The sequence below is a fragment of the Heterodontus francisci genome, chromosome 22, assembly GCF_036365525.1.
Source record: "Heterodontus francisci isolate sHetFra1 chromosome 22, sHetFra1.hap1, whole genome shotgun sequence".
Lineage (NCBI taxonomy): Eukaryota > Metazoa > Chordata > Chondrichthyes > Heterodontiformes > Heterodontidae > Heterodontus > Heterodontus francisci.
In genome coordinates this window covers 43,226,986-43,240,685 of record NC_090392.1, presented here as the reverse complement: position 1 = coordinate 43,240,685, position 13,700 = coordinate 43,226,986, and the positions used below count along the sequence as shown (strand labels likewise).

General features: G+C 45.8%; 1 protein-coding gene across 8 annotated transcripts in view; it reads right to left on the bottom strand.

Moving 5' to 3' along the window:
• Positions 1-13,700, bottom strand: part of arhgap32b (Rho GTPase activating protein 32b) — a 645,931-nt gene that overhangs the window by 319,079 nt on the left and 313,152 nt on the right. For all 8 annotated transcript variants that reach the window (XM_068053769.1, XM_068053766.1, XM_068053771.1 and 5 more), the window contains one exon: positions 12,984-13,068. In XM_068053769.1, coding sequence (XP_067909870.1) covers positions 12,984-13,068 — 85 coding nt within the window. The remainder of the gene's footprint in view (positions 1-12,983; positions 13,069-13,700) is intronic.

The window sequence follows — 13,700 nt, the reverse complement described above, 5'->3', positions numbered from 1 at the left end:
ATATAAACCTTTATTGAGACCGCACCTGGAGTATAGTCTGCAGTTTTGGTCTCCTTATCTAAGGAAAGATATACTTGCCATAGACAGAGTGCAAAGAAGGTTGATCAAACTAATTCCTGGGTTGGAAGGCTGGTCCTATGAGGAACGATTAAATAGACTGAGACTTTATTCTCTGGAGTTTAGAAGAATGAGAGGCAATCTCATTCCAACATACAAAATTCTTACAGGGCTATACAGCGTTGATGCAGGAAAGGATGTTTCCCCTGAGTGGGGAGTCCAGAACCAGGGGATAGAGTCTCAGAATAAGGGACTGGCCATTTAGGCCTGAGGTGAGGAGGAATTTCTTCACTCAGAGGGTGGTGTATCTTAGGAATTCTCTGCCCCAGAGTGCTGTGGAGGCTCAGTCGTTGAGTATGTTCAAGACTGAGATAGATTTCTATATATTAAAAACATCAAGGGTTACGGTGCAGGAAAATGGTGTTGAAGTGGCGCAGTGGTTAGCACAGCAGCCTCACAGCTCCAGCGACCCGGGTTCAATTCCGGGTACTGCCTGTGTGGAGTTTGCAAGTTGTCCCCGTGTCTGCGTGGGTTTCCTCCGGGTGCTCCGGTTTCCTCCCACATGCCAAAGACTTGCAGGTTGATAGGTAAATTGGCCATTAGCAATTGCCCCTAGTATAGGTAGGTGGTAGGGAAATATAGGAACAGGTGGGGATGTGGTAGGAATATGGAATTAGTGTAGGATTAGTATAAAATGGGTGGTTGATGGTCGGCACAGACTCGGTGGGTTGAAGGGTCTGTTTCAGTGCTGCATCTCTAAACTAAACTAAATCAGCCATGACCTCACTGAATGGCAGAGTGGGCTCGAAGAGCTGAATAGAACCATAGAAAAATTACAGCACAGAAGGAGGCAATTCAGCCCGTCGTGTCTGTGCCGGATGAAAAAACTCACCAGACAATCTAATCCCACCTTCGAGCACCTGGTCCATAGCCTTGCAGGTTACAGCACTACAGGTGCATGTCCAGGTTAAAGGCCTGCCACCCGACCTGAAGGGACCCGACGGCGTGTCTGGTTCGGGTCGCACTTCCGGGATCGGCATTCGGGCTCGGGTCGAGTCGAGCCGGGCCGGACACGCTCTAACACCACGTCAGGTATGTAACTCTAATGTTAATTTACTTTTGGGACTTTAAAGGTGGTTTTGTTGTGTTATTTTAAGCTTGTGCAGGTAAGGATCAAAGTGAAAAACGGAAGGTAGGTTAACTGATGGTAGGTTAACTGGTTGGGTAGGGTGCGGGAAAAAATGGAAGGACTCGGGCTGGGTCGGGCTCGAATGGGGTTCTGCCGGGCTCGGGTATCATTCACAGACCCGTGCAGGCCTTTAGTCCAGGTGCCTTTTAAAAGAATTGAGGGTTTCTGACTTCGCCGCTGTCCCTGGCAGTGAATTCCAGACACCCACCACCCTCTGTGTGAAAATGTTTTTCCTCATGTCCCCTCTAATCCTTCTACCAATCACCTTAAATCTGTGCCCCCTGGTAATTGACCTCTCTGCTAGGGGAAACAGGTCCTTCCTGTCTACGCTATCTAGGCCCCTCATAATTTTGTACACCTCTATTAAGTCACCCTCAGCCTCCTCTGTTCGAAGGAAAACAACCCTAGCCTATCCAATCTTTCCTTATAGCTGCAACAATCGTTCCCTGGCAACATTCTTGTAAATCTCCTCTGTACTCTCTCCAGAGCAATTAAGTCCTTTCTGTAATGTGCTGACCAGAACTGTACGCAATATTCCAATTGTGGCCTAACCAGCATCTTATACAGTTCCAGCATTACATTCCTGCTTTTGAATTCTATACCTCGGCCAATAAAGGAAAGCATTCCATATACCTTCTTTACCACACTATCTACCTTTTCTGCCAATTTCAGGGACCTGTGGACATGCACTTCCAAGGTGTCTCACTTCTTCTACCCCTCTCAATATCCTCCCGTTTATTGTGTATTCCTCGCTTTATTTGCCCTCCCAAATGCATTACCCCACACTTTGCTGGATTGAATTCCATTTGCCACTTTTCCGCACACTCAACCAAACCATTGATATCATTCTGAAGTTTACAGCTATCCTCTTCACTATCAACTACACGGCCAATTTTTGTGTCATCAGCAAATTTCCCAATCATGCCTCCCACATTTAAGTCCAAATCATTAATATATACCACAAACAGCAAGGGACCCAACACTGAGCCCTGTGGAATGCCACTGGAAACAGCTTTCCATTCACAAAAACGTCCGTCGACTACTACCCTTTGTTTCCTGTTCCTGAGCCAATTCTGGATCCAACCTGCCACATTCCCCTGTATCCCATGGGCTTTCATTTTACTGACCAGTCTGCCATGTTGGGCCTTGTCAAATGGCATACTAAAATCCATGTAGACCCACTTACACTGCACTACTCTCATCAATCCTTCTTGTTACTTCCTCAAAAAACTCAATTAAGTTAGCAAGACATAAACTTCCATTAAAAAATCCATGCTGACTATCTCTTATTAATCTGTGCCTTTCCAAGTGGCAGTTTATCTTGCCCCTCAGAATAGATTCTAACAACATACCCACCACTGAGGTCAGATTGACCGGCCTATAATTATTTGGCCTATCCCTTGCACCCCTTTTAAACAATGGTACAACGTTCGCTGACCTTCAATCGTCTGCTGCCTCTCCTGTATCTAATGAGAATTTGAAGATGATCCTCAGCGTATCTGCTTTTTCCTCCCTGGCTTCCTTTAACAACCTGGGATGCAATCCATCCGGCCCTGCCGATCTATCCACTTTCAAGGATGTCAGACCCTCTAGTACTTCCTCTCTCATTATGCTTTTTTATTTGTATTCGTTCATGGGATGTGGGCGTCACTGGCTAGGCCAGCAGTTATTGCCCACCCCTAACAGCCCTTGATAAGGTTGTGGTGAGCTGCCTTCTTGAACTGCTGCAGTCCATGTGAGGTAGGTACACTCACAGTGCTGTTAGGAAGGGAGTTCCAGGAGTTTGACCCAGCAACAGTGAAGGAACGGTGATATAGTTCCAAGTCAGGATGGTGTGACTTGGAGGGGAACTTGCAAGCAGTAGTGTTGCCATGCATTTGTTGCCCTTATCCTTCTAGTTGGTAGAGGTCGTGGATTTGGAAGGTGCTGTCTAAGGAGCCTTGGTGCGTTGCTGCAGTGAATCTTGTAGATGGTACACACTGCTGCCACTGTGCGTCGGTGGTGGAGGGAGTGAATACATGGGGTGCCAATCAACTGTACTGCTTTGTCCTGGATGGTGTCGAGCTCCTTGAGTGTTGTTGGAGATGCACCCATCCAGGCAAGTGGAGAGTATTGCATTACATTCCTGACTTGGGCCTTGCAGATGGTGGACAGGCTTTAGGGAGTCAGGAGGTGAGTTACTCGCTGCAGGATTCCTAGCCTCTGACCTGCTCTTGTAGCCACGGTATTTATATGGCTACTCCAGTTCAGTTTCTAGTCAATGGTAGCCCCAAGATGGTAATGCCGTTGAATGTCATGGGGAGATGGTTAGATTCTTATTGGAGATGGTCATTGCCTGGCACTTGTGTGGCGCGAATGTTACTGTCACTTATCAGCCCAAGCCTGGATATTGTCCAGGTCTTGCTGCATTTCTACACGGTCTGCTTCAGTATCTGAGTCGTCGCGAATGGTGCTGAACATTGTGCAATCATCAGCGAACATCCCCACTTCTGCCGCTATGATTGAAGGAAGGTCATTGATGAAGCAGCTGAAGATGGTTGGGCCTAAGACACTACCCTGAGGAACGCCTGCAGTGATGTCCTGGAGCTCAGATGATTGACCTCCAACAACCACAACCATCTTATTTATGCGAGTTATGACTCCAACCAGCAGAGAATATTCCCCCCGATTCCCATTGACTTCAGTTTTGCTCGGGCTCCTTGATGCCATACTCAGTCAAATGCTGTCTTGATGTCAAGGGCAGTCACTCTCAGAATCACACAGAATCACAGAATAATACAGTGCAGAAGAGGCCCTTCGGCCCATCGAGTCTGCACTGATGTATTAAAGACACCTGACCTGTCTACCTAATCTCATTTGCCAGCACTTGGCCCATAGCCTTCTCATCTCACCTCTTGAGTTCAGCTCTTTTGTCCATGTTTGAACCAAGGCTGTAATGAGATCAGCAGCTGAGTGGCTCTGGAGGAACCCTCACTGAGCAGGTTATTGCTAAGCAAGTGCCGCTTGATGGCACTGTTGATGACACCTTCCATCACTTTACTAATGATTGAGAGGAGACTAATGGGGCGGTAATTGGCCATGTTGGACTTGTCCTGCTTTTTCTGTACAGGATATACCTGGGCAATTTTCCACATTGCAGGGTAGATGCCAGTGTTGCAGCTGTACAGGAACAGCTTGGCCAGAGGTGCGGAAAGTTCTGAAGCACAGGTCTTCATTACTATTGCCGGGATGTTGTCAGGGCTCACAGCATTTGCATTATCCAGTGCCTTCAGGCGTTACTTGATATCATGCGGAGTGAATCGAATTGGTTGAAGTCTGGTATCTGTGATGCTTGGAACTTCAGGAGGCCAAGATGGATCACCCACTCGACACTTCTGGCTGAAGATTTTTGCAAATGCTTCAGCCTTATCTTTCACACTGATGTGCTGGGCTCCCCCATCATTGAGGATGGGGATATTTATGGAATCACCTCCTCCAGTTAGTTGTTTAATTATCCACCACCATTCACGGCTGGATGTAGCAGGACTGCAGAGCTTCGATCTGATCCGTTGGTTATGGGATTGCTTAGCTCTGTCTATCGCATGCTGCTTACGCAGTTTGCTATGCAAGTAGTCCTGTGTTGTCGCTTCACCAGGTTGACACCTCATTTTGATGTATGCCTGGTGCTGCTCCTGCACTCTTCATTGAACCAGGGTTGGTCTCCTGGCTTTATGGTAATGGTAGAGTCCAGAATATGCTGGACCATGAGGTTACAGATTGTGGTTGAGTACAATTCTGCTGCTGCTGATGGCCCACAGCGCCTCATGGATGGCCAGTTTTGCATTGCTCGATCGGTTCGAAATCTATCCCATTTAGCACGGTGGTAGTGCCACACAACACAGTGGAGGATATCCTCAATGTGAAGGCGGGACTTAATCTCCGCAACAACTGTGCGGTGGTCACTGCTACCAGTACTGTCATGGAGAGATCCATCTGTGGCAGGCAGATTGGTGAAGACAAGGTCAGGTATGTTTTTCCCTCTTGTTGGTTCCCTCACCACCTGCCGCATACCCAGTCCAGCAGCTATGTCCTTTAGGACTTACCATATCTAATATATCATACCCCTCGTCTTCAACTACAATGTCTACATCAACCCTCTCTTTTGCAAAGACAGAGACAAAAGACTCACTCAGAACCCTGACCACATCCCTTGTATATCGCTGATGGGCCCTACACTTCCTTAGTTATCCTCTTGCTCTTAATGGACTGATAAAACATCTTTAGGTTTTCCTTGATTTTACCTGCCAATAATTTGTCATGTCATCTCTTTGCTTTTTAATTTCCTTTTTTACTTCACCTCTGCACTTTCTACACTCCTCTGGGCTTTCTAAAGTATTAAGATTTATGCAATCGGCATAAGCTTTCTTTCTCTGTTGTAACTTACCCTGTAAGCTTCTAGATAACCAGGGGACTCCAGATTTGGCAGTACAACCCTTTATCTTTGTGGTGGCATGCCTACACTGTGCCTGTAGTATCTTGCTTTTGAATGCCTCCCACTGGTTTTCCACTGTCTTCCCCCACTTTGGAATTTTTACTCCTGTTTATCTTTGTCCTTTTCAATGATTATGCCAAAACTTACTGTATTATGGTCACTCTGTCCAAAATGGTCACCCACTGTTACTTCCTCCGCTTGCCCAGCTTCATCACTGAAGACTAAAACTAGAATTGTGCCCCCTCTCGTCAGGCTTGTTACGTGCTGGCTAAAAAGGTTCTCTTGAATGCAGTTCAAGAATTCTGTCCTCTCTGTGCCCTTCACACTGTTTGTATCCCAGTTGCTAGTGAGGGTAGGAATAGGAGGATAAGGCAAAGGAATGCGTGGCTGAAGAGCTGGTGTAGGCAGGAGGGCTTCAGCTACTTGGATCATTGGGATCTCTTCTGGTGCAGAGGTGACTTGTACAAGAGGGACAGGTTGCATCTGAACTGGAAGGGGACCAATATCCTTGCGGGGAGGTTTGCCAGTACTACTCGGGAGGGTTTAAACTAGTCTGGCGGAGGGGTGGGACCCAAAGTAGTAGTCTCTCCGATGAGATAGTTGAGGCAAAAGTAGAGGATAAAGCAAGCAAGTCCAGTAGGCAGGCCGGGCAGGGGCAGGACAGAGAGCGTGGAAGGTCTGGTAGGCTAAACTGCATTTACTTTAATGCAAGAAGCCTTACAGGTAAGGCAGATGAACTCAGAGCATGGATTGCTACATGGGATTGTGATATAGCCATTACGGAAACGTGGTTGAGGGATGGGCAGGACTGGCAGCTCAATGTTCCAGGGTACCGATGTTTTCAGCGTGACAGAGGTGGAGGTAAGAGAGGAGGGGGGAGTTGCACGATTGATTAGGGAGGACAGTACACGGCAGTACTTAGTGAGGATATCCCAGGGGGAATGTCCAGCGAGGCCATATGGGTAGAACTTAGAAATAAGAAAGGGGTGATCACTTTGATGGGATTATACTATAGGCCCCCCAATAGTCAGAGGGAATTGGAGGAGCATATATGTAGGAAATCACAGATAGGTATAGGAATTATAGGGTTGTAATAGTAGGTGATTTTAACTTCCTTAATAATGACTGGGACTGCCTTAGTGCGAAGGGATCAGATGGGGAAGAATTTGTTAAGTGTGTCCAGGATAGTTTTCTGAAGCAGTATGTGGATGGCCCTACTGGAGCAGGGGCTACACTCGACCTCCTCTTAGGAAATGAGGATGGGCAGGTGGTTGATGTGTCAGTGGAGGAGCACTTTGGGACCAGTGGCTATAACCCTATTAGGTTCAAGACAGTTATGGAAAAGGATAGGACTGGTCCTCAGGTTGAAGTCCTAAATTGGGGGAAGGCTAATTTCGATGGCATCAGACAGGAATTCTCAAAAGTTGAATGGGAGAGGCTGTTTACAGGTAAAGGGACATCTGACAAGTAGGAGGCTTTTAAAAGTGAGATAGGAAGAGTTCAGGGCCGGCACGTTCCTGTTAGATGGAAAGGCAAGGCTGGCAAGTTTAGGGAACCTTGGTTGACGAGGGATATTCCGGGTCTGGTCAGGACAAAGAAGGAGGCATATGTCAGGTATAGGCAACTGGGATCGAGCGAGTCCCTTGAGGAGTATAGGGGATGTAGGACAACACTTAAAGGGACCATGAGATTTCCCTGGCAGATAAGATAAAGGAGAATCCTAAAAGATTCTATAAGTATATTAAGAGTAAAAGGGTAGCTAGGGAGAGAGTAGGTCCCCTTAAGGATCAGTGTGGTAATCTATGTGTGGAGCCACGGGAAATGGGTGAGGTCTTAAATGAATACTTTTCTCCTGTATTTACCGTGGAGAAGGTCATGGAAGCTAGCGAGTTCAAGGGAGGGAACAGCGATATCCTGGAGCATATCAACATTACAAAGAAGGAGGTGTTGGAGGTTTTGAAGCGCATTAAGGTGGATAAATCCCCAGGGCCTGACCGGGTGTATCCTAGGATGCTATGGGAAGCAAGGGAGGAGATTTCTGGGGCCCTGGCAGAGATTTTTGTATCATCGTTAGCCACGGGTGAGGTACTGGAAGACTGGAGGATAGCTAATGTTGTGCCTTTATTTAAAAAGGGCAGCAGGGATAAGCCAGGGAACTACAGGGAGGTGAGCCTTACATCAGTGGTGGGAAAGTTATTGGAAGGGATTCTGAGAGACAGGATTTATATGCATTTGGAATGGCATGGTCTGATTAGGGATAGTCAACATGCCGTAGTGCGTGGGAAATCATGTCTCACGAATTTGAGTTTTTTGAGGAGGTAACCAAGAGCATTGACGAGGACAGAGTGATGGACGTTGTCTACATGGACTTTAGCAAGGCCTCTGACAAGGTCTCGCATGATAGGCTGGTCCAGAAGGTTCGAACACATGCGATCCAGGGTGAGCTAGCAAATTGGATACAAAATTGGCTTGGTGATAAGAGATAGAGGGTGGTAGTGGAGGGTTGTTTTTCAGATTGGAGGCCAGTGACCAGTGGTGTGCTGCAGGGATCGGTGCTGGGCCCTCTGTTGTTTGTCATATATATTAATGACTTGGACATAAATGTAGGGTGCATGATTAGTAAGTTTACAGATGACACCAAAATTGGTGGTATAGTGGACAGTGAAGAAGGTTTTCTAAGGTTACAACAGGATATAGATCAACTGGAAAAGTGGGCAAGGGATTGACAAATAGAATTTAATGCAGACAAGTGCGAAGTGACCCATTTTGGGAAGTTAAACCAGGGCAGGACATATATAGTGAATGGCAGGGCCCTGGGGAGTGTTGTTGATCAGAGAGACCTTGGGGTGCAAGTACATAGTTCCTTGAAAGTGGCAACACAGGTAGACAGGGTGGTGAAGAAGGCGTATGGCATGCTTGCCTTCATCGGCTGAGGCACTGAGTACAAGAGTTGGGATGTCATGTTACAGTTGTACATAACGTTGGTTAGGCCGCATTTGGAATACCATGTGCAGTTCTGGTCGCTGCACTACAGGAAAGATGTGATTAAGCTAGAGAGGGTGCAGAAAAGATTCACAAGGATGTTGCCTGGTTTGGAGAGCATGAGTTATAAAGAGAGATTGGATAGGCTGGGTCTGTTTTCCCTGGAGCGAAGGAGGCTGAGAGGGGACGATGATAGAGGTATATAAAATTATGAGAGGCATAGATAGGGTAGATAGCCAGAGTCTGTTTCCCATGGTAGGGGTGACTAAAACTAGAGGGCATAGATTTAAGGTGAGAGGGAGGAGGTTTAAAGGGGATCAAAAAGGAGTAAATTTTTCACACAAAGAATAGTGGGTATCTGGAATGAGCTGCCAGAGGAGGTGGTGGAGACAGGAACAGTAGCAACATTTAAGAGGCATCTGGACAGGTACTTGAATGAGCAAGGCAGAGAGGGATATGGAATTAATGCAGGCAGGTGGGATTAGCATCAGCATTATGGTCGGCATGGACATGGTGGGCCGAAGGGCCTGTTTCTATGCTGTACGACTCTATGATATTGGGGTAGTTGAAATCCCCAACAATTATTACCCTATCGTTTTTGCACTCAGAAATTTGCCTACATATTTGTTCTTCTACCTCCCTCTCACTCGTTGAGGGTCTATAGTACACTCCTAGTAGTGTGGCTGCCCCCTTTTTATTTCTGAGCTCCACCCATTTGGCCTCACTGCATCAACCCTGCTTCCTTTCCCTTGACTAAACTGAAGGCTAGCCATTTGGGTAGTCAGTGTCCTCATCTGTTTACTCGTGGCTTCATGTGCTGTGACAGTGTCTACAGTCTGCGATATTGTAAGCTTGTCCTTTCCAGTTAGAGCTTTTTTGTACATCAGGATGTGGCCTACTCCTGCTCCTAGTTATGTTGTTATGGTTTCGTCTGAGTGGGATGATGGTACTCTGTACTCCAGTATCAAGCTTCAGCTTCAGATTTATGGTCATGGGGTTATTTCTCACCTTCTTCCTGATCCATATGGTTATGTGAATATCTTTGGTCTGGGAACTTTCTCATCCAGACATTTCATGTCGGTCTATGGTTCAGTTCCTATGGCTATTGTGTCCTCAAACTCCCCGTCATCTTCCAGGCTATGGATGTTTTTGTTACTTTTATTTCTCATTTGCCCTGTTGCTCTGCCTCTGGTAATTCCTTTACCATCTAGTTTCTTTGTCCTATACATCTTTTCCCGTGACTGGACTTTCCACAAGCTCTGCAGTTTGATTCATATGCAGAACATTTCTTTCTGCCTGTGAGCTCATTTTGTTGCTCACATCTCTCTCACATCTTTCTCTCTCTTTGGTGTGCATTCCTTTGTTGCTATTTCACTGCATCAACCCTGCTTCCTTTCCCTTGACTAAACTGAAGGTTAGACATTTGGGTAGTCAGTGTCCTCATCTGTTTACTTGTGGCTTCATGTGCTGTGACAGTGTCTACAGTCTGCGATATTGTAAGCTTGTCCTTTCCAATTAGATCTTTTTTGTCCATCTGTATGCAGAGCCCCAAATGAGCTGATCTATAAGTCTTTCACCCATGTCCTTGAATTTACACTTGCTGGCTACATTTCTCAAACTCGTTAAGAAATTGTCAACAGGCTCACCTGGTTCCTGTCTCAGGCTCTGAAATTCATAACGGTGAATCTGATGGTTTGATTTTGACTGAAGAAGTGTGCTGAATTTCTCAAGAATCTTGTCTGGGTTTTTACTGTCATCCTCATTCATTTCCCAGCTATTGAAAAAATCTCATACTTTCTCTACTGTCAACAAAAGGATATAGTTGACCTTTCCCTCTTCACTAGTGTCTTTCAGAAAACTACTGCAAGTCAATTTGCACTTTGGCTTGAACTTTTCGAATGCCCCCATAATGTCGTCGGCCTCCCAATTCATCATGGACTGGAACTGCGCATCCATTGCTACAGTGGCAGATCATCTTGGTTCTTTTTCACAATTGAATTCACTCACAGGGTTTGAGTTCTACTCACAAACACCTTGCTGCCACCATCGTATGTCTTATGGTTCCCAGAGCTCCGAAATAATCTTTTTAGCACAGATATTGGAGCTTGCATCTCTTATATTTTACACACCCAACATGTGTGGTAAAATGATACAATGTGTGTTTGGAACACAGACTGCGATGCAGTCGTGGTTGATGTGATATTATGGATGTACATGTATATATACACATGAATAACACAGAGATCCTAAATCATTTTGGGATAATATAACAGACTGCATCCAGATTTTACTACACGCAATTTTCTTTCCCTTACATGGTGAGTGATAAAATGGCCTTGGAAAAGGTTCAGAAGAGAGCTACAAGAACTATTCCTCGCTCAAAGAACCAGAGTTACTCAAAAAGGCTTGAAGAGCTGGGTCTATTTATTTACGAGTAATGTAGACTTATAAAAAACCTGTCAGATATATTTATTTATTTAGAGATACAGCACTGAAACAGGCCCTTCGGCCCACCGAGTCTGTGCCGACCAACAACCACCCATTTATACTAATCCTACATTAACCCCAGATTCTTTACCACATCCACACATTTCTACCACCTACCGACACTAGGGGCAATTTACAATGGCCAATTTACCTATCAACCTGCAAGTCTTTGGCTGTGGGAGGAAACCGGAGCACCCGGCGAAAACCCACGCGGTCACAGGGAGAACTTGCAAACTCCGCACAGGCAGTACCCAGAACTGAACCCGGGTCGCTGGAGCTGTGAGGCTGCGGTGCTAACCACTGCGCCACTGGGCTGCGTGTCTACTGATAGATTATTCCTGTTTGACAGAGCGGGGAGAACCAGGGGACATGTAGTCAAATTACCCAAGAGTAGGAATAGACTGGATGGTAAGGCAGTTCTTCTTCCAGAGAGTACGAATCCCTAGAATGCACTGCTGGCTTGCACAGTGGGTGCTGATTCACTCCCTGCCTTCAAGAGGAAGCTTGATCGGTTCTTTGCTGGAGCAGAAATCACATCAGATGGAAGGTAAGTGCATTTGGTCCCTGTGATCTCCTGGACTTTTTTCTGAGATTACATGGCTATGGAGAGTAGCAAGTGTTTAGACATGATGGTCCACACTACATGAGCGTGGGGCAGGCTTGAAGGACCAGCTGGTCTTTTTCTGCCTGTTATTTTTGTATGCACATGTGGTGGGTATCTTGGCACCTCAAAGACTACCAACCATCTACAAACCTCAAGTCAGGAGTGAGATGAATATCCTGAAGTTCCCTACCAAACCCCACTGTGAGAGCAACATCACAAGGATTGCAGAGGTTCGAGGAAAAGGCCCAGCACTACCTTTTCAGGGCAACTAGGGAAGGACAGTAAATACAGCCTTGCCATCGCTTCTTCAGTTCAATTACCAAAAACTCAAGCGTACCTAGTGATGCAGTGGCAACACAGGAACTGAAGAGAACCATTCAGTCCCTCAAGCCTGTTCCGCCATTTAATTATATCGTGATTGACCTGATTATCCTAGTACATTATTGCAAAACAGTTTTAGTACAAGCTGGTTGACACTGATGCAAAACATATTTTTATAAAGTAGAAGAATAGCAGGAGAGGGAGCAGCTGCTATGCAGCAGATGCTTCAAAACTGTCACTGATGGAATAACATCACATTCCTCCAAGCGTGTTGCAGTGCAAGCTGTTCACTTCGTGCACACAGCCTCATCAAAGGACTCCGAACATTCAAATTAGATTTTTGAATCCTTACTATACCAGAGAGGAGGTTTGATTTAAAATGTTACATTTAAAGAGACTAGTTGGTGTAGTCACATAGTACATCCCTTTCACCAGGATTGGGTCCCAGGATTGAATCTGATGGAGAGCAGCTGGGTGGGACAGTGAGTTTGCACACTATCCTTGCACCTGCAGGGTCTGTATTTCAATCTTGCCCAGACAAATGCAACTTACGTCTTCTCTCCCAGCTGCAAAGATGCTAAACAAATTCACATTTGAATCATTTCAATCAATTCTCATGGATCCATAGGAGAAAACTCCTCCCAAATCTACATCAATTGGCAGTTATTAGAAGAAACCTCCATATCATAAAGAAACTACTCAGCTAGCACTCTATGAACCTGTGATGGTTCTGCCAAGATATACTCTGTGCTTTTGCTGCGTGACACAGGCCCATTACAGTGAGGTATAATAACATTGCTGTATAACAGTAGTGAGGTATACTAACATGACCATGTTATGGTACAGTTTGGTATCTATAAAGTGCCACTTACCTGTATGCTGCCGAAGTCAACATTCTCATAGTGGAAATGGGCACATTCAGCCAGCTTGGGAAAGTGACCTTTAGTGAATGACAGCCTGTAACATTGAGAGGAGCACAGTATTAGTGTTAGCCTTCATTTTCACCAGCAACAACTCGCTGTTATATAGTGTCAGTAACAGCTGTGGTAACATGCCACTCTTTAGCTGAAATTGGCCGACCAGAACACGAGGGGTAGATTTTCCTTCACTGTCCTTCCCAGAAAGTGACAGCAGAGAGAGGATATGGGAGTAGAATTAGGTACTGAAATTCCCTCCCAGCCCCGCTGGGAACATCGTTGGTCGATTCTTCCCCACCCAATACACAGAATTGTCAGGGCCTGGGATCACCAACCATTTCCTTCCTGCACGCTCCCATTCCCAGCCCTCCAAGGAACTGCCAAGTGGGGTTACTGTAATCTTGAAACCATAAATTCAAACCCGCCTTGGCAGTTTGAGAATTTGAATTCAGTTTTAAAAATCTGAAAATAATCAAAAGTTGATACCATGAAGCTGGGTTGTTGTAAAAATCTAACTGATTCACTGACCTGCAATCGTTACCCTGAATGGCCTTTATGTGACTCCAGTCACATACGAACATGCTGAACTCTGAATGATCCTCTGAAGTGGTCTAGCAAGCTATTCAGTTGCATCAGACTTCTTGCAATGTCTTAAGACCCAACAGCACCTTC